The sequence below is a fragment of the Panthera leo genome, chromosome B4, assembly GCF_018350215.1.
Source record: "Panthera leo isolate Ple1 chromosome B4, P.leo_Ple1_pat1.1, whole genome shotgun sequence".
NCBI classification, from domain to species: domain Eukaryota; kingdom Metazoa; phylum Chordata; class Mammalia; order Carnivora; family Felidae; genus Panthera; species Panthera leo.
In genome coordinates, this window is record NC_056685.1 from 36,420,648 (window position 1) to 36,441,022 (window position 20,375).

General features: G+C 40.8%; 1 protein-coding gene and 2 pseudogenes across 9 annotated transcripts in view; 1 reads left to right on the forward strand and 2 right to left on the reverse strand.

The window, feature by feature from the left end:
* The window catches only part of RAD52 (RAD52 homolog, DNA repair protein), a 33,869-nt gene that overhangs the window by 5,385 nt on the left and 8,109 nt on the right, over positions 1 to 20,375 (forward strand). For 4 of the 9 annotated variants that reach the window (XM_042945459.1, XM_042945466.1, XM_042945462.1 and 1 more), the window contains 7 exons: positions 3,498 to 3,708; positions 10,559 to 10,660; positions 11,758 to 11,859; positions 12,441 to 12,534; positions 12,705 to 12,772; positions 16,027 to 16,145; positions 17,001 to 17,076. In XM_042945459.1, the coding sequence (XP_042801393.1) occupies positions 10,577 to 10,660; positions 11,758 to 11,859; positions 12,441 to 12,534; positions 12,705 to 12,772; positions 16,027 to 16,145; positions 17,001 to 17,076 (543 nt within the window). In that variant the 5' untranslated portion in view covers positions 3,498 to 3,708; positions 10,559 to 10,576. Of the gene's footprint in view, positions 1 to 3,497; positions 3,709 to 10,558; positions 10,661 to 11,757; positions 11,860 to 12,440; positions 12,535 to 12,704; positions 12,773 to 16,026; positions 16,146 to 17,000; positions 17,077 to 20,375 lie in introns of those variants that run through there. The other 5 variants (XM_042945464.1, XM_042945465.1, XM_042945467.1 and 2 more) reach the window with 4 other exon arrangements.
* LOC122224092 lies at positions 1,901 to 2,432 on the reverse strand (annotated as a pseudogene).
* LOC122224091 lies at positions 8,919 to 9,359 on the reverse strand (annotated as a pseudogene).

Below are 20,375 nucleotides of genomic sequence, written 5' to 3' on the forward strand. Positions count from 1 at the left end.
TGCATTCTTTTTTTTTTTTTTTTTTTAACTTTATTTTATTTTTGAGACAGAGAGAGACAGAGCATGAATGGGGGAGGGGCAGAGAGAGAGGGAGACACAGAATCGGAAGCAGGCTCCAGGCTCCACGCCATCAGCCTAGAGCCCGACTCGGGGCTGGAACTCACAGACCGCGAGAGCATGACCTGAGTCGAAGTCGGACGCTCAACCGACTGAGCCACCCAGGCGCCCCGGGATTGCATTCTTGTGACTGTTTGAGTGGTGGTTGGTTTCTGGGCTTTTTTTCCTGTTCCACCGATCAATTCTTATGTCAGTTTTAATTCTATTTTAATTACTGGAGCTTTATAGTAAGTCATGAAGTCACATAGTGTAGGTCCTTCAACTTTGTTGTTTTTCAAGATTGATGTGGACAGTCTAATGCAGTTCCTTTGCATTTTCCATATAAATATTAGAATCATTTTATCAATTTCTACAAAAAAGTCTGTGAGGAATTTGACTGGGATGGCATTTAATCTTTAGATCAATTTGGGAAAAATTAACATCTTAATGGTTATTGACTCTTGAAATCTATGAACATGGTACATCTCCCTTTTTACTTAGGTGTTAATTTTTTTTTAATACTGTTTGTAGTGTTCCAACAGGGAGGTCTTCTACACCTTTCCTTAAATTTATTCCTAAGTATGTCTTTTAAACTATTGTAAGGTGGAGACATCATTTTTATTATTATTTTGTATATGATGGGCCATTTTTCTTTGACTGCTTTCAAGATTTTCTCTTTATTTTTGGTTTTCAGCAATTTGCCTAGGGTGTGTCTAAGTGTGATTTTCTTTGTATTTATCCTGCTTGAGGTTTGCTGACCTTAAATGTATAAATATATGCGTGTCACCCAATTTAGGAAATTTCAAGCCATTCAAATTTTTGTTTGTTTTTGTTTTCCATTCTCTTTAATCCCTTCTTTTGAGACTTCCAATTATATCTGTGTTAGCTGTTTTTATATTATTCCACAGGACCCTGAGGCTCTTTCATTATTTTCAGTCTGTCTTTTTCTCCTCTTCAGATTGTATAATTCTATTGCACTGTCTTTAAGTTCATGGACTTTTTTTATTTTGCATTTTGTGAACAACATTGGTTGTCAGGTGGTTTACAAGATTCCTATCAAGAATAGTTCCTATTCTTTTTTTTTAATTTTTAAAAAATGTTTATTTACTCTTGAGAGAAAGAGAGAGACAGACAGAGGCGTGAGCGGGGGAGGGGCAGAGAGAGGGAGACAGAATCCGAAGCAGGCTCCAGGCTCTGAGCTCTCAGTACAGAGCCTGATGCGGGTTTCAAACCCACAGACTGTGAGATCATGATCTGAGCTGAAATCGGTCGCTTAACCGACTGAGCCACCCAGGTGCCCCAGTTTCTATTCTTTTGTAAGTGTAGTGAGTATGGTTTCTTTATTAGAAGGCTTTTTGGGAGGCATGATTATATGTCCCCTGACTTTTAAATATTCTCTTATCTTACAGGATCTGTCATCTGCCCTTTACGGCACAGTTTCAAGGGCACTTCTCATTCCTTTTTGCCCTCTTCTCTCCAGAAACACTGGCTTTCCAAGACTGCCTCCTTGAGTTGTGTATACCTTTTATTTCTGGACTGCTCTGACCTACTGAAACTCTTTGTTAGTATCTTCATACTAAAAGTGGGTTTTCTTTTCTGGGGAGCAATTTTAGTTCCATCTTATGCTCTCCATCCTCCTCTTTCTTGTATGCACTTCTCTTCCCACCTATATCTCACCTTACTTTCCTTGAAGGGTTATGATGAACATTTGAGAAATATCTCCACCAGAAATTGCTGGCATTTTGAAACTTGTAGTATTTTCAGTTTTCTTCTTTTCTTTTTCCTTCTCCTCTTCTTTCTTTTTTGCAGCATACCTTTATTTGGCAATCAACGATTAGTTGTCATTCACATTAACTGTAGATTTTTGAAAGTGGTGACAGGTACATAGGTCACCAACATATAGAGCTTGTTTGGTGAATCTTCATCCTCATTAACATTATCTGGACAACTGCATATGGATACAGTTTGGAACGTTACTTACTCCTTTGGCCCAGACAGCTTTGTTGAGCCTCATGTTAACATGCATATCTGGAGTTCCCATCTCCTTCATGGCAAATTTCCAGATCTCTTTGAGTGTCTGAGGGGCACACTTCCTGAAACCCAGTCCATGGATGTGCTTGTGAATGTTGATGATATTTTCTCTGGTCACTACCTCGTTGATGGCAGAATGATGGCAGAACGGCCCTTCTTCTCAACGCCCTTATTTGCAGGAGCCATTCTGCCGGGGCCCTGGTTTGAAAAGGAAGCTTCAGTCTTCTAATTATATTAGAAGATACAGGATATTTGTGTTTTTATTTGTTCCTCTTTTTTGATCTGCATTGGATGTATTGGGATATTTGGATTTATGTAGCTGCCATAACCTTGTCTATGCAGGAAGTCTTTCCTAACATTTTGTTTTGAAACATTTGAAGCCTTCAGAAAAGTTATACAAGGGAGGCCTGCGTATCCTTCACCTGGATTCATAAATTTGTTACTTCGATTTATCTTCCTCTCATTCTCTTTGCACATGCACACACACACATTTTATTCGTTGAATGATGTTTTATTAGTTGAATGACTTGAGAATAAGTTGCAAAAAGACATTGTGTGTCTTTAGTCTCTTAATCTAGAGGCATTCAGTAGCCTCTTTGTTTTGCTTTGTTTTGGTTTTTTGAGACATTGACATTGACATAGTTTGAGTCCAAGCCTTGTAGATTTCAACTTGTCTGATTATTTCCTCTTAGTTAAAGTCATGATTAAATTGGTAGAAATACTTTCTAAGTGATGTGACCTTTTCAGTGTATCCATCAGGAAGCTTATGATGTGATTATTACTGGTGACATTATGTTTGATTACCTGATTAAGGAAGCATCTGCCAGGTTTTTCCACTGTAAAGGTATCTTTTGCTCTCCCTACATTTTTCGCCAAATGTAGGTAGCTTGTCTGAGAGTAGAGCCCAGGATGTACTGGTAGAGCAGAGGGAAGTGAGATGGGAAAGAAAAGGCAGTCCACGGAGCATGCATGGTCAAGCCAGTCACCACCAGTGGTCAACCAAACCTAATTTGACTGGGGAACTTGAGCCAATGTAGAACTCACAGCTCAGTGTTATCTCACAAAGGGGGTAAGAAATCTAGGGTCCTTAAACACCAGCTCTAGTCAGTCACTGTTAGAGGGCTGCTCCCAGGGGCATCATTTCTCTGACACTTCTAGCTTAGATGAACAGGTACAAAAATGGGCCCTGGATGCCAAAAAAGGCCTTCAGGTAAAGAGATACAAATGTTGGCATTTGGAAGTTAGGGCAGGGTGCACTACTGTGGTAAGAGCTGAAGGGATAATTAGCAGAGCATCCATGGTATCTCTATATCTGGGTATCCCAGAACCTAGAGCTTGAGACAAAAGCTTATGGGCTGTTATTTTTTCAGGAAGCAGAAGTAAGGAAAGGGGAATTGAGGAGAGGAGATTAAGTCGGTTCAAGAGTACATGTCCAAGCTGGCCACCGCTTGGTAACAAGGTACAACTGACTGGTTTCCTAAAGCTGTCTCTCAGGAGGATGTCTGAAGTACTGTGTCCCAGGACAATACACCCGAAGGAAGAAGAATTTCTCCCTCAGCTTCTGCATCTTATTGGTAAAAGGTTTGCCCCTGGTATATTAACTCCCTCAAACTTCAGGTTGTACATGTATGGACATCAGGTGGACCCCACAGGTTCTCACACCTCAAAGGCAAGAGGGAGGCCAGGGGTGGGAGTGAGAGGCATTACCATGAGCAGGAAGTAAGGGACCAGTGGTTGTACCTATGTGCATTCATTTAAAACTCATGCCCATTTGTTCCACCTAATGACAACCAGGGTGGAAAAACTGATCAAAGGCCTCAGAGACAGGCAAGGCCGAGAAGATTTGAGGTGCAGGATAAGATATGCTTCCCAGACTTGATTCTCCTTTTGTTTAACAAATATGCACATACACATGTACACATTAAACATACATATAAACTTGGGGCAGCTGTGGGACTCCGTTGGTTAAGCATCTGACTCTTGGTTTCGGCTTGGGTCACGATCTCACAGTTTATGAGTTTGTGCCCCTCATTGGGCTCCGCACTATAAGCATGAAGCCTGCTTGGGGTTCACGCTCTCTCCCTCTCCCTCTCCCTCTCTCTCAAAATAAATAAATAACTGTAAGGGGCGCCTGGGTGGCTCAGTCAGTTAAACATCCGACTTTGGCTCAGGTCATGATCTCAGGTTCGTGGGTTCGAGCCCTGCATTGGGCTCTGTGCTGATAGCTTAGATCCTGGAGCCTGCTTGGTGGGGATCCAGCCAAATTTTACTTCCTTATTTTTTAATAGATGTTTCTACAATAAAGATATTTTAATTTTATAATGGGAAAATGGTTGTGGACAGTTTTAGAAAAGGTAAGTTGTTCCCCCCCCCCCCCCCCCCCGAAGAAGTAACTGGAAAAAATGTAAGAAAAATGATTCCATGTTTTACTTTATGGGCAGGGACGAAGTTGTCCTTTTCTGTCATAAGAGGTTGAATCTTTTAAGATATTGTTTAGAAAAGTATCAAGTTGCTTTTTAAGTGTGAGAAGTGTAACTCTTGCCTTATAAAGTTAGTTTGTAAAAAATTAAAAAATATGCTTTGTCTGCATATCCTACATTATGTATTTAATCACTCACCAAACCCTCCCTTCCTAGCCCTGCGTGAGCAAGGTTCCATGCTAGTCATTGGGGTGCCAAGAAGAATCAAGAAGAACCTCCTGCCTTCTAGGGGTTCATATTGGAGTGGGGTTGGGGGGGGAATGGATGTGGAAGAGACAGTAGTCACCGAATATTCAAATACCTTAAATTTCCTAGCCTCTACTGCAATTAAGTTGGGGCCTTGTGACAAGAGCTGTCCAGTGAACTGTGACCAGAAGTGATCCATATCACTTCTGGCCTAAGGCAGCTATGAACCAGTGTGACTTTTCCAACTCTTTCTACCCCTGCAGTGATGACCTTGGAGGTCATGTGTGCTAGATGACACAGCGACAGGATGGCCAGGGCCACCAGACTCTTAGATCTTGCATGAAGGATATATGAACCTTTATTATGTTAAATTACTCTCCCTTCTTTTTAAAAAAATGTTCATTTATTTTGAGAGAGAACACGAGTGCACATGCACAAGTGGGGCAGGGGCAGAGAGAGAGGGAGAGAGAATCCTAAGCAGGCTCCACACTGTCAGCTCAGAGCTTGACTCAGGACTGTATCCCACAATTGTGAGATCATGACCTGGGCTGAAATCAAGAGTTGCACACTTAACCAACTGAGCCACCTAGGCGCCCCTCCCTCTTTTTTTTTTTATTGTGGCAAAATATATATAACATAGAATTTATCATTTTAACCATTAAACATAAATGTTTTTAATGTTTATTTTTGAGAGAGAGACAGCATGCAAGTGGGGGAGGGGCAGAGAGAGAGACACACACACACAGAATTTGAGTAGCTCCAGACTCTGAGCTGTCAGCACAGAGCTGGATGTGGGGCTGGAACTCACGGACTGTGAGGTCATGACCTGAGCTGAAGTTGGATGCTTAACCTACTAAGCCACCCAGGCAACCCTCCTTTTAACCATTTTTAAGTGCAATTCTGTAGCATTAGGTACATTCCCAATATATAGCCCTTTGTTTTTAACAAATAAGTCGACAGGTGTTCATTTGAGACACTGTGAACATCTCCCAACAACTTTTTAGTATCTAATGATTTTTGTTTGATATAATTATTAATCACATCATTATCATATGATAAATTTATGAGGTTGCTGTTATGAATATTCCCCTTTACAGATGTGGAAATTTGGGCACAGAGAGTTTGAGCAATTGCTCAATGTAAGTAACTTACTGAGTGGAACTGGGTGTTGAACCACATCTGACTTTAACGTTCAAAACATTATTTATAGCAAGTATGGCACACTATGGCCTGTGGACCAAATCTTACACCTCTTTTTGTAATAAAGTCTTATGGGGACACAACCATGCCCATTTGTTTACATATTATCTATGGCTGCTTTCACACTAAAATGCCAGGGTTGTGTAGTCATGACAGACTACATAGCCTGCAAGTCCTAAAATATTTACTCTCTAGCACTTTACAGAAAAAGTTTGCTGACCTCTGTTTTTTAAATTTTTTTTTTTTTAATATTTATTTTGGAGAGAGAGAGAGAGAGTGTGTGAGTAGGGGAGGGGCAGAGAGAGATGGAGACACAGAATCTGAAGCAGGCTCCAGGCTCCTAGCTGTCCACACAGCCTGATGCAGGGCTCGAATCTATGAACCATGAGATCGTGACCTAAGCTGAAGTTGGTCGCTCAACCGGCTGAGCCAACCAGGTGCCCCCCAACCTCTGCTTTATATAGTAGATATTTAATTTTTTAATTTCTGTTTTTATTAAAATAATACATGTACATATATGGAAAATGAAATAGTGCTAAAAGTTTTATTTAAATTTTTTAAGTTTATTTATTTTCGGAGAGAGAGTGAGAGCAATCAGGAGGGTTAGAGAGAGAGGGAGAGAGAGAATCCCAAGCAGACTCTGTGCTGTCAGCACAGAGCCCTACTCAGAGCTCGAACTCAAAAACTGTGAGATGATGACCTGAGCCAAGAGTTGAATGCTTAAACGACTGAGCCATCTAGGCACCCCTAAAAGTTTTATTTTGAAAAAGAAGATCCCTGCTCCACTGTTCTCCACCCCTTGGAGACAGATCCATTTCATTCTTTTAACTCTTTTCTGCCATTTACAATTACATTCTAAATAAGATCTTCATTTCACTATTTCCTGCTGTAACAATTTTGAGTTTCGGTCTTTTTATTTTTTTATTAAAAATTTTTTCTTAAATGTTTATTTTTGAGAGAGAGAGAGAGAGAGCATGAGCAGGGGGAGGAGCAGAGAGAGGGGGAGACATAGAATCCAAAGCAGGCTCCAGGCTCTGAACTGTCAGCACAGAACATGGGGCTTGAACTCACAGACTGCGAGATCATGACCTGAGCCGAAGTCGGACTCTCAACCAACTGAGCCACCCAGGCACCCCTATTTTTTTATTTTTTAGAGAAAGAGAGGACTCAGGTGGAGGAAAGGGGCAGACAGGAGGGAGGGAGGGAGAAGGAGAGAGAGAGAGGGAGAGAGGAAAAATCCTAAGCAGGGTACATGCTCAGCTTGGAGCCTGATGTGGGGCTTGATCCCACGACCCTGGGACCATGACCCAAGCCAAAAGCAAGAGTTGGATGCTCAACCTACTGAACCACCCGAAGGCCTCTGATCTTTTTTTAAAGGTAAACTCTACCCCCAAACTGAGGCTTGGACTCAAGACCTTGAGATCAAGAGTCATGTGCTCTACCAGCTGAGCCAGCCAGGCACACACCTGTTTTTTGTTTTGTTGTTTTTTAAGTTTTATTCTTTTTTTTTTTTAACTTTATTTTTTATTTTTTAAAATTTACATCCGAATTAGTTAGTATATAGTGAAGCAATGATTTCAGGAGTAGATTCCTTAATACCCCTTACCCATTTAGCCCATATCTGCTCCCACAGCACATCACCTGTTTTAACAGATTGTGTGTGTGTGTGTGTGTGTTCTAATTTCTTCACATCCTTGCTAACCTTGATTATTCACTGTCTTTTTTATTGTAGCCATACCAGTGTGTGTGAAGTGTTGTTTTGTTAAGTTTTTGTTTTTAATTCTAGTTAGTTAACATAAGGTGTAATAATTAGTTTCAGGTGTCCAATATAGTGATTGTGTTATAGCAATTTAGATATTATTGACTAATCTAGTTAGGCTATTCCTTTTTTAGTGCTAGGTTTAAATATCTCATTCTTAGCTGGAATGTAATGTTTTATGATCATTTATGTAAAATTTTTTTTGATGTTTATTTTTTAAAGTTTATTTATTTATTTTTGAGAGGGAAGGAGAGAAAGCACAAGCAGGAGAGGGGCAGAGACAGAGGGGAACAGAGGATCTGAAGCAGGCTCGTGCTGACAGCAGAGAGCCTGATGCAGGACTTGAACCCACTAACTGCAAGATCATGACCTGAGCCACCCAGGCACCCCAATCTTTATTTATTTTTGAGACAGATAGAGTGTGAGTGGGGGAGGGGTAGAGAGAGAGGAAGGCACAGAATCTGAAGCAGGCTCCAGGCTCTGAGCTGTCAGCACAGAGCCCGGCGTGGGGCTCAAACTCACAAGTCATGAGACCATGACCTGGGCCGAAGTCTGATGCCTAACTGACTGAGCCACCCAGGCACCCTGGTTTTATGATCATTTAAATAGTTTTTTGCATTTCCATCATCCTGTATATATGAAAATTGACATGCACCTAGCCGTAGCCAACATTTATTTAGTACTTCATCTGGCACTATTCTAATGCAGTTTTCATGCAGCATCATGTTAATCTCGACAGAACCCTTAGGAAGTGATAGTATTATTATGGCCATTTTCTAGATGAGAAAACATCATTTAGAGAGATTATGTGATTTTCCCCTTGGTCAAGCAGCCAGTGGGTGATAGAAGCAGAAGCTGACAGAACTTGAGCCCTTAAATGTTGTATTGTAATGCTGTATGGAGAGTCCTACTACTTGATATTCCTAGATTTGTAGTTTTACTGTCAGCAAATAACCTGGAGACTACAACACGTAAGTTTGCTGAGGCACAAGCCTTTTTTTTTTTTTTTGCCAAGTACTGTTTATTTTGCACGTGCCCACAGCAAGTTTGCACTGAGTAACTGTATTCTATAATAGTAGGCCAGGGCTAGGTGGTGCCAAGAAGAATGACATGCAGAAAAGAACAGGAAGGCAAACATCAGGAGCAAATAATTCTTAATTTTTTTTTAACAAATACACTAAAGGATCATGCAATAACACCAGCATTGGATGCAGTCCTGGGGTGCCGGTCTGTACACACCTTTGTAACTGGTCCCATGATAGCAGAATCTGTCATTTCACCTTTATTGTTTTCAGTGACCCCTGTGTTACCTTCAAAATAGAAAAACACACCATCTTTTCTCCGGTAAGACTTTCATTATCCAGTTATCACTGCTGGATGTACTTTCTTTCTTTCTGGGCTCTGGTTTGCCTTTCTTCACTGTGGCCATCACCATGTCACCCACACCAGCAGCAGGACGTGTATTTAGTGCCTTATCCCCTTTACAGAGATGATATACAGAGTTTGGGCTCCTGTGTGGTCAGCATAGTGGATCATGGCTCCTACTGGAAGACCCAGGGAAATTGGAATTTCACATCAGAGGACTCACCACATCCTCACTTCCACATCTGGAATGCCAGAAGGGGACAGAAAGGCTGAGGCCTAACTCTGAATCCGTTTGATTTGAGACAGGTGTGGGGTAATTAGGTAGAGGGTCCTTCTGAGGGTCATTCTGTTTTCTAGTGGACTGTAAACATTTGCCAATCTCAGTCTAATGCATTGGCTCTCAAACTAGAGTGTGTATCCGAATCCCTCAGTGGGCAAGTACAGACTCCTGGGCCTCATCTCTAGTTTCTGATCCAGTAGGTCTAGGGTAGGGCCTGAGGATTTGCACCTCTAATAAGTTCCCAGGTGATGCTGTAAGGGACCTGACTGGTCTAACGCTGTACTTTTCCTGAATGTTAGGGTCGTCTGTACTGCCTTCTCTTGCTCTTTAATTTTCCTGTCTATTAGTCTTCTCCTTCCAGCTAGCTTGTTAGTTCCTGGAAAGCAGTTCAGTTCAATTATTGTGGCTTATATTTCTATTTTGACCCCACTGAAGCCAGGATCATGTTGCTCATATAGTAGGTAGTAATCAGGTGAGTGTTTCCTGTCCTTTGGGAATTTTTGTAATTTTGGCTTTTTGCATTATAAATATTGCAATTAGAATACATTCTAATTGTAAAATTCACTTAAAATTTTTTTTCATGTTTATTTTTGAGAGAGAAAGAAGAGCATGGTGCAAATGGGGGAGGGGCAGAGAGAGGGGAGACAGAGATCTGAAGCAGGCTCTGCAGTGCCAGCACAGAGCCCGATATGGGGCTCTAACTCATGAACCATTAAACCATGACCTGAAGTCAGACATTTAACCCACTGAGCCACCCAGGCACTCCTAAAAATCACCTTTATTAACAGCACCATCACCCTAGTAAGAAGAAAAAAAATTTTTTAAGTAGGCTACACTCTCCACATGGGGCTTGACATCATGACTCTGAGATCAAAAGTTGCATGCTCTAGCATGTTCCAGCCAGCCAGGCAGGCACCCCCACTCCAGCAAAAATTTTAACAGAAAGATAGAAGTGGACGCTAAAGGATCTCAGTGGCCTGTTGGATGATAGCACTGAGGAACTTAGTCCTTGACTGGGGCAGTGCTTATAAAAAAGTGTCAAGTAAATAAAGTGATTTGTAGGATACTGCATCTGGATGCTTTCATCTGAGTTTTAGTAGAGGCTCTTGCCTTTTACATTTAGCATTCTTTGAGATCTTTTTTAATCTTCTGTTTCTGTAGAAGTCCCCCAGAATCAGCATGTCCGTGACTGAGGAAGCGATTCTCGGAGGCCGTGGCAGCCATCCTTCTGCTGGTGGCAGTTCTGTGTTATGCTTTGGACAGGTAACTGTGTGTTTTCTCTCATACCTGGCAAGAATGAGGTGAAGTGAAAAGATATGAGAAAGTAACTTGTAGAGCACTGTCATATACGTGGGCGCTATTTATCATCAGTGGTTTTTCCTTTAGGTGCATTATTTGGGAGTCTGGTGAACTCTCAGGGCATTTTGGAATTTTAGCACCAAAAGACTGATGGTACTGGAGATTAGATTTACATTGTGTTTATTTTCTTGGATAGGCTCCATATTCATATGGTATAACATTCAAAATGGAACGTAGACTATATGCGAATGAAAAGTCTCACTACTTCCCCATCACTCCTGTTCCCTTTTTGGAGGCATCCAGAGTTTCTGGTGTCATATTCTCTGTGGAGATATGCTGTGCACATAAAAGAGATTCTTAGTTTGTCCCCTCAAATTCTATCTTTGTCTTTACCAGAGATCTGTTTGTGAGCATTTATTTTGTTTACATAGGGCAAGGGGAGGACTGCCAAGGGGACAAAAATCAAAACAAGTAGTAGTATATTATCTGTGTATACAATGGAAAATAATTGTTGAATTAGAGAAGAGGTATAAAACTTTGGAGAGGATGGTGGATTTCCCCTATTCCCTCGCGGGCATAAATGTCATATACAGACCCCGAGGTGGGACATTTCAGTTTATGAATTCTCAAGTTTACTTGAGAAAGTTTTGTAAGGATGGTAGTAACACCTAAGGCATTGGCTCTCAAAATGTGGTCCAGTGACCCCTGAGGGTCCACAAGACCTTTTCAGAGTCCATGGGGTCGAAATGATTTCCATACTAACACTAACATACCACTTGCCTTTTCCACTCGTTCTCTTGTAAGCGAGTGAACAGTGGGACTTCCAAGGGAATACACAGCATGTGATGACGTTGCTTTGATGGCTGATGGAAGATGTGCCTTAAGAGTTTCTCAGTTTTAATTCCTGATATGGATAGATATAACCTACATAAACAAAAGCTTTTAGGATCCTCAGTACTTTTTAAGAGTGTAAAAGGGTCTGGAGACCAAAACAGTTGGGAGACTTGCTGACATAAGGAATGGAGGAAATGCCAATTTAATTTTTCCTTTCTGGATTGCAGTGTCAGTACACAGCCGAAGAGTATCAGGCCATCCAGAAAGCTCTGAGGCAAAGGCTGGGCCCAGAATACATCAGCAGCCGAATGGCTGGAGGCGGCCAGAGGGTAGGAGAGTTTATATGCTTAAGAAGTGGGTGCCATATAGCTGGCTACTCAGATGATCTCGCCAGCTCCCTCTCTGGGTCCTCATGGATTCAGAAGGTCTCTAGTCCTAGGTGTTTCTGAGTGTCTTTGGGAGGGGATGGGTTCCAGCCTTCAGTGTCATCTGAAGTGACCCAAGTTTTGTCTTGAGACTTCCATACCTGCCATCTTGGGGTTTTTATACCATCTTTTAAAAATGTTTCTTTTGCTTCTAATTGTATCTTCTGTGTATATTTTTGGTCTTCTATAATATATGTCAACCCAAGCCTTGTACATTTTTGGGAACTGAGTTTTGGAAACTGCTAGGTGAGTGGATATCTTGCCCCTCTGAGTTTAGTCCCTTCCCTCAGACAAAATATTAGTTCTAACTGGTTTCTTCTGGAAGATCTTTGAAATAAGGTCACTGAGAATTTCCCTGGAATGTTTAAGGGCAGTTTTTCCAAAAAAGCTGGTAAGGAATAAATTAAGTAAATTTTGATTCACATTTAAGTATGGCAAGGAATTTACAAGCCCCTTTTCTCCCCCTGTTTAATTTCTTTTTCTAGGTATGTTACATCGAGGGTCACAGGGTAATTAATCTGGCCAATGAGATGTTTGGTTACAATGGCTGGGCACACTCTATCACACAGCAGAATGTGGGTATGTTTCCTGGCAATGGCAACTTCTTTCCCTTACTTTGGCACTAATTTCTGATGAGAGTATTTTGTGGGTGAGGATGTAGGGTAGGTATATTTGGTTGCCAGCAGAGGAATGTGGGTGAGGCACAGGGATCAGAATCCTCTTCAACTGGTTCTCTTTCCCACTCCTAGATTTTGTTGACCTTAACAATGGCAAGTTCTACGTGGGAGTCTGTGCATTTGTGAGAGTCCAGTTGAAGGTGAGGGTGATGGAATAGACCTGCTGCCTCTGAGGATCGGGTGGGCGGTGAGAGAGAATGAGCAGGTAGAGAATTCTCTGGACGGTGGCACAGCCAAGCTGGAGAGCTAGGCGCTAGAGCTGTGGCTCAGCCAGTGTTCTTTGGGATGGTGGTAGCCAAACATTCTTACTCATGTGTCCCTAAATGAATTGTAAAAAACCCTTGTTTTCTTGCACATTTTAAGTTTACTCCTAAAAGTTTTCACTGTAAGTATGAATACAGGTCCTCTGCCTTTCAAAAGTTTGTGCTATGCCGCTTTGCGTTTATGGAAGACCTACACTGGTACCTGTTTTCACTTAAATGAAAGAAATCCAAAGAGGATTTTCACTTTTATGACAAAAAGTGAACCCTGGCAGCAAGAGTGGCCCTGCTGAGCTCCTCAGCATCAAGCTCCTATAGCTTTGAACTATATCTGTGAGCAAATATGCTTTATTTTGATTTATTTTGTGCCTCCATCAGCAGGATGTGTCCTGATGTATCAGAGAAGCCTAATAGAGGCCTTTATTTATTTATTTATTTATTTATTTATTTACTTGTTTGTTTGTCTTCAGAGAGAGAGAGGGAGAGAGAATGCTTGCGTGAGCAGGGGAGGGGCAGAGAGATTGGGAGAATCCTGAGCAGGTTCTGCACTGTTAGCACAGAGCCCAGTGCCAGGCTTGAACTCCCAAAACTGTGAGATCATGACCTGAGCAGAAATCAGGTGTTGGATGCTTAACTGACTGAGCCACCCACGTGCCACAAAAGAGGTTAGTTTTTGAATCTGGGAATGCTCAAAAAATTTTCCATACAAATTAATGGTACTTCTTTGCTTTATGCTACTTTGGCAAATGAAAGCTTTCATAAGAATGTTCTACTTCTGGGTAATGGGCGAAAGCTGTAGTTGCAAGGGTATATTTCTTGGCATATTGTAAAATTTGACTTTTTTTTTTTTTAATGTTTATTTATTTTTGAGAGAGTGTGTGCATGAGTTGGGGAGGGGCGGAGAGAGAGAAAATCCCAAGCAGTCTCTGCTCTGTCAGTGCAGAGTTCGATGCGGGGCTTGATATCACAAATTGTGAGCTCATGACTGGAGCCTAAATCGAGTTGGACATTTAACCAACTGAGCTACCCAGGCGCCCCCAAATTTGACATTCTAAAATAAATGTATTGTATCTTTTTTCTTCCTTTTTTTTTTTTATCCACATATAGTTAACATACTGGGATATTTTAGTTCCAGGTGTGCAATACAGTGATACAACAATTCTGTACATTTCTCATGGCTCATCAGGATAAGTGTACTCTTAATCTCCTTTATCTGTTCCTCCCATAGTTTTTTGTTGCATCATTTTTAAATATACCAATGGATTTTCAATAATAGATGATTAAATACTCTCATCTATTTAAAAAAAATACATGAGCAAGGTGTTCTTTAATCATGAGAAATTTTACATTGTTTCTTCTTGAACTCCTGTTCTATTTCACCAGTGGCTTTATACTAATATAATATATCAATATATATAAAACAATGTTTGGAATGTATATGTTTGGAACCTTGTTAATAACCTTAGTATAATTCCTCTCTGTGTGTATGTATATATAAAAGTGGGGCGCCTGGGTGGCGCAGTCGGTTAAGCGTCCGACTTCAGCCAGGTCACGATCTCGCGGCGTTCCGTGAGTTCGAGCCCCGCGTCAGGCTCTGGGCTGATGGCTCGGAGCCTGGAGCCTGTTTCCGATTCTGGGTCTCCCTCTCTCTCTGCCCCTCCCCCATTCATGCTCTGTCTCTCTCTGTCCCAAAAATAAAAAAAAAAAAAAAAAAAAAAAAAAAATTTAAAAGTAATTTTTTTGAGTAAATTTTCAGTGACCTTAGGTCTTTAAATTTTTTAAAATTTGGGGCACCTGGGTGCCTCAGTTGGTTGAGTGTCTGACTTTGGCTCAGGTCATGATCTCACAGTTCGTGGGTTTGAGCCCCCTGTCAGGCTCTGTGCTGACAGCTCAGAGCCTGAAGCCTTCTTTGGGTTCTGTGTCTCCCTTACTCTATCCCTCCTCTGCTTGTGCTGTGTCTTGCTCTGCCTCTCAAAAATAAATAAATGTTAAGAAAAAAAATAAATTATACAAAATCTGGATTGAATTACTATTATAGGTATTATTAACACACAATTGATTAGTCAGTTGTGTCTGTGAGGGAGACAACATAACTACATTAAAATTTGTATACTTAATAAAAATAAATTTTTGTGGAAAATGTATTTCTTAATTAGATGGATGAGGCTTTTTCTTTTTGGGTAGTTTATATAGCCATAGTTTATTTTTTAAATTAAATTTTTAAAATATATCCATAGTTTAATATTACTTTTTCCTAGACAGACCATTCAACATTAATTCTATTCTAACTTCTTATTTTTAGTAAATAGTACTGAAAAACCTTATTCACATAATAAACTGGGAATGGAGAGTTTTGTTATAGTGTCACTCATTTCTTTGAATTAACTTTCTGAGTTATATAAAAAATCACAGTGTGGGGCGGGGGCACCTGGGTGTCTCAGTCAGTTAAGCATCTGACTTTGGCTCAGGTCATGATCTCACTGTTCCTGAGTTCAAACCCCGTGTCTGACTCTGTGCTGACAGCTGGAGCCTGGAGCCTGTTTTGAATTCTGTGTCTCCCTCTCTCTCTCTCTGCCTCTACCCTGCTCACGCATTGTCTCTGTCTCTGTTTCTCTCTCTCAAAAATAAACATTACAATTTTTTTTTAAAAAATCACAGTGCTATCATCTAAAATTATATTTGGTTCTCTATCAGCTAATAACTCAATCAGGTCTACCTTCATTTTTGGTGAAAGCCAGAAATGGACACCACCTGACTGGTGAAAAGATTTAATATCCAATCATTAGAGTCGTTAAATATAATATTTCACATTTTCTTTTTGTTTAGTGTCCCAGAGGTTTTTATACCTTGGGGTCATGCACCCTAGTGAGATTTAGGGTGGGTTAGCTGTATGCCTTTTTTAAGTAAAAGAGGAGGTGGGAAGGGAGAATTGTCTCACATACTTCCCAGCAGATAAGATCAAGGACATAGTGCTGGAAATTAATTCTCTTACAGTTCTTGGTACCCATTCATGTGCCCTTTAGCAAGGCTCCTGAGTTAATATGTGCCCAGTGTGGGCACTGGTCAGGGCAAAAAGAGTTGTGTGACAGGGACACATGACTGCAGCTCTTCATGTTGGGCTCTTCCCCCCACAGGACGGCTCATATCATGAAGATGTGGGCTATGGGGTCAGTGAGGGCCTCAAGTCAAAGGCCTTGTCTTTGGAGAAGGCAAGGAAGGAGGCGGTGACAGATGGGCTGAAGCGGGCGCTGAGGTAAGCAAAAGCTAGAGTCTAACCTGCTTCATTTTGATTCTTGTTTCAGAGCAGTTTTGTTTTGTTTTAGTTTGTTTAGAATGTAATACGTTCATGTGGTACAAAAATCAAAATAACCTGAGTCTCCCTCTCTCCTGTACCTCTTGGCCCCGTTTCCTGTTTTCCCACGTGTCCCCCATGCTGCTTTATGCTTAGTCAGTCTCCCCTCTTGGGATCACATGGTAGAATACTATCTTCTCTGTTCTGTGCTCGATTTTGCACACCCACTGCCTCAGTCATGGATCGGAGACCTTTCCACATGAGTACAGAGACAGCTTCCCCATTAAGCAGTTTTTCATTGTGTATGTACAGCTTAGTTACATAGAACAGGGTATTTTGCCTTTTTTTTTTTTTTTTTGGCCTTTGAGAATTGAAGTGAATTGAATCACTAGAAAAACACATGTATGAATGAACATCCACTACAAACTTGCGGTACATAACCAGGCATCCCGAGTGAAGAGCTTCTGTCAGGGAGGATTGTGCTCTAAGTGTGTGTAGCCCACTGTTGCTGGGGAATTGGAGCAGTCTTCAGAAATCTCTGCTCTGGAATTGGTGCTCCACGGCAGGAGGTAGCTAAGGAGTCTTTTCATAGTCCTTGCCTCTTGCTGAGGGCAGGGATGGTGCTGTATTCTGAGAACCTAAAACTAAAACAGTGCATGAATGTGGCAGGTGCTCAGTAAACATTTTTGGATGTATATTGGGGTCCTTCTCTGCCACAGTTGAGAAGCAACTTGCACAGAGATTTTAACTGTGTTCTCTGATATTACCATGTAATAATTCTCAACCTGTTTCACTCTTTTTTTTCCTTACCCTTAGAAGTTTTGGGAATGCACTTGGAAATTGTATTCTGGACAAAGACTATCTGAGGTCACTAAATAAGCTTCCACGCCAGGTATGTTAGAAATGGATGAATGGAATGCATTGCAGTAAAGATATTACTGATTCCCTTGTGTCATGGGTGACTGTTTGGGGATGGAGAGAGAAGAAGGGGAGACTCAGCCCTTTAGAGGGTCTGGAATGTGTATTTCTGACTTGTTTGAATATCAGAACAACAGGAACCAATGGCCTTGTTTTACAGATGAGGACATTGAAGCCCAGAGAATGTATGCTAGTTGTTTCTTCTACATGGAGCGCTGTGTTCGGGAATGGTCTGAGAACCCTGCAGCACCACCATTTCTTAGAAACACTGAGAACCACACCTCTTCCACCTTCTTGCTTTTCCTTAGCTGGAGTGGATTTAAGGTGTAGATCCTCTTGTTTCCGTCTCTGCCTATCGCACGAGCTGAGCCTTTGCGAGAGAGGGGTCTGGAAATCGTGTATCCCCTGCAGTCACTCTTGGCCTGGGCTGAGTCAGGTTCTGGAATGATCCTGGTGCCTGGAGGAGTGGCTGCCTTCCCCATGACATTCTCTGAGGCCCCGGGGAGCATTCCCTGTCTTGTACTCGAGGGGCTCTTGGGGTGGAGACCCTAACAGAGGCGTGTGTCATTTGGCATCTGTCAAAATTCCACTCTCCCTTGTTAAAATCCTTTTACACGTTATTAGGCTTGTATTTTATTTTTTTTAATTTTTTTTTATTTTTGAGACAGAGAGACAGAGCATGAATGGGGGAGGGTCAGAGAGAGAGGGAGACACAGAATCTGAAACAGGCTCCAGGCTCTGAGCAGTCAGCACAGAGCCCGACGTGGGGCTCGAACTCACGGACCGTGAGATCGTGACCTGAGCCGAAGTCGGATGCTTAACCGACTGAGCCACCCAGGCGCCCCAGGCTTGTATTTTTTTTAAGGACTTTTGCATCTGTGTTTGTTAGGGATATCACTCATAGGTTTTTTTCCCTCTCTTTTTTAAATTGTGGTAAAAAACACATAACAAAATTTACCATTTTAGCCATTTGTAAGTGTACAGTTCACTGATGAAACAGATCTCCAGAACTTTTTAATCTTGAGATACTGCAACTCTATACCCAAAACACAGCTCCCCTTTCCCCCTTCTCATAGCCCCTGGTTACCACATTCCACTTAACTGTCTATGAATTTGACTACTTTAGATGCCTCATGTAAGTGGAATCATACTGTTTGGTTTTTTTGACTGACTTACTTCATTTAGCGTAATGTCCTCGTTTCATCTGTGTTGTGGCCTGTTGATTTGTTGATGATTTTTCTCTTGCTGCTTCCAAGATTTCTCTTTGTCTTTGACTTTTTAAAAATTGAGATATAAGTGACATATAACATTATTTTAGTTTAGGTATACAACATAATAATTTGATATTTGTATATGTTATGAAATGAATGACATAATAAGTCTAATTAATTAACATCCATCACCATACCTAGTTATACATTTTTTTATGATAACTTTTAAGATTTACTCTTTTAGCAACTTTCAGATATACAATACAATATTATTAGCTACAGTCACTATACTGTACATTACATTCCCATGACGTATTTTTATAACTGGAGGTTTATACTTTTTGACCCCCTTTACCCATTTTGCCTGTTACCTACTGTATCCCTGGCAACCACCAATCTGTTCTCTGTACCTATGAGCTCTTTTTTTTTTTTCTCCTGCAGATTCTGCATATAAGTGAGATACAATGTTTGTCTTTCTCTATCTGACTCATTCCACTTAGCATAATGCCCTTGAGGTGCATCCACGTTGTGGCAAATAGCAAGTTTCCTTCTTTATGGCTGAGTAATATTCCATTGCATGTGTACTACATTTTCTTTATCCATTCATCCGTGGATGGACATTTAGGTTATTTCCATATGAACATGGGGAGCAGATATGTTTTTGAGTTAGTGTTTTTGTTTTCTTTGGATAAATATCCAGAAGTAGACTTGGTGAATCACATGGTAGTTCTATTTTTAATTTTTTGAGGAACCTCCATACTGTTTTCCACAGTGGCTGCACCAATTTTCATTCCCACCACTAGTGCACAAGGTTTCACCTTTCTCCACATCCTTGCCAACGCTTATTTTTTATTTTTTTGATAATAGCCACTCTGACAGGTGTGAGGTGATATCTCATTGTTGTTTTGATTTGCATTTTCCTGATGATGAGTGATGTTGAGTATCTTTCCATGTGTCTGTTGACCATCTGTGTGTCTTCTTTGGAAAAATGTCTATATAGATCCAGTTCCCATTTTTTAATTGGATTGTTTATTTTCTTGCTATTGAGTTTTTTACATATTTTGGATATTAACTCCTTATTGATTATATCATTTACAAATTTTTTAAAAAAATACAATTTGTTGTCAAATTGGCTTCCGTACAACACCCAGTTCTCATCCCAACAAGTGCCCTCAATGCCCATCACCCACTTTCCCCTCTCCCCTACGCCCCATCAACCCTCAGTTTGTTCTCTGTATTAAGAGTCTTATGGTTTGCCTCCCTCCCTGTCTGTTTGTAACATTTTTCCCCCTTCCCTTCCCCCATGGTCTTCTGTTAAGTTTCTCAAGATCCACATATGAGTGAAAACATATGGTATCTGTATTTCTCTGACTGACTTATTTTGCTTAGTATAATACCCTCCAGTTCCATCATTTACAAATATTTTCACCCATGCAGTAGGTAACCTTTTCATGTTGACAGTTTCTGTTGCTATACAAAAGCATTTTAGTTTGATGTAGTCCCGCCTGTTTATTTTTTCTTTTGTTGGCTCTGCTTTGGTGTCACATTCAAAAAGTCATCACCAAAACCAGTGTTAAGGAGCTTATCACCTGTGTTTTTTTCTAGGAGTTTCATGGTTTCAGGTCTTACACTCATGTCTGTACTTCATTTTGAGTATATTTGTATATTGTGTCTGATAGTGGTCTGGTTTCATTCTTTGCATGGGCTATCCATTTTTCCAACACCATTTATTGAAGAGACTGTCCTTTTGACATTGTACATTCTTGGCATCTTTGTCATAAATTTGTTGATCATATAAACGGGTTTATTTCTGAGCTCTCCTTTCTTTTCCATTGATCTATGTGTTTTTATGAAAATACTGTTTTGGTTACTATAGCTTTGTAATATAGTTTGAAATCAGGTAGCATGATGCCTCCAGCTTTGTTCTCAATATTGCTTCGGTTATTTGGGGTCTTTTGTGGTTCCATACAAACGTTAGGATTGTTTCTTCCATTTCTGTGGAAAATGCCGTTGGCATTTTGATAGGTATTACATTGAATCTGTAGATTGTTTTGGGTTGTTT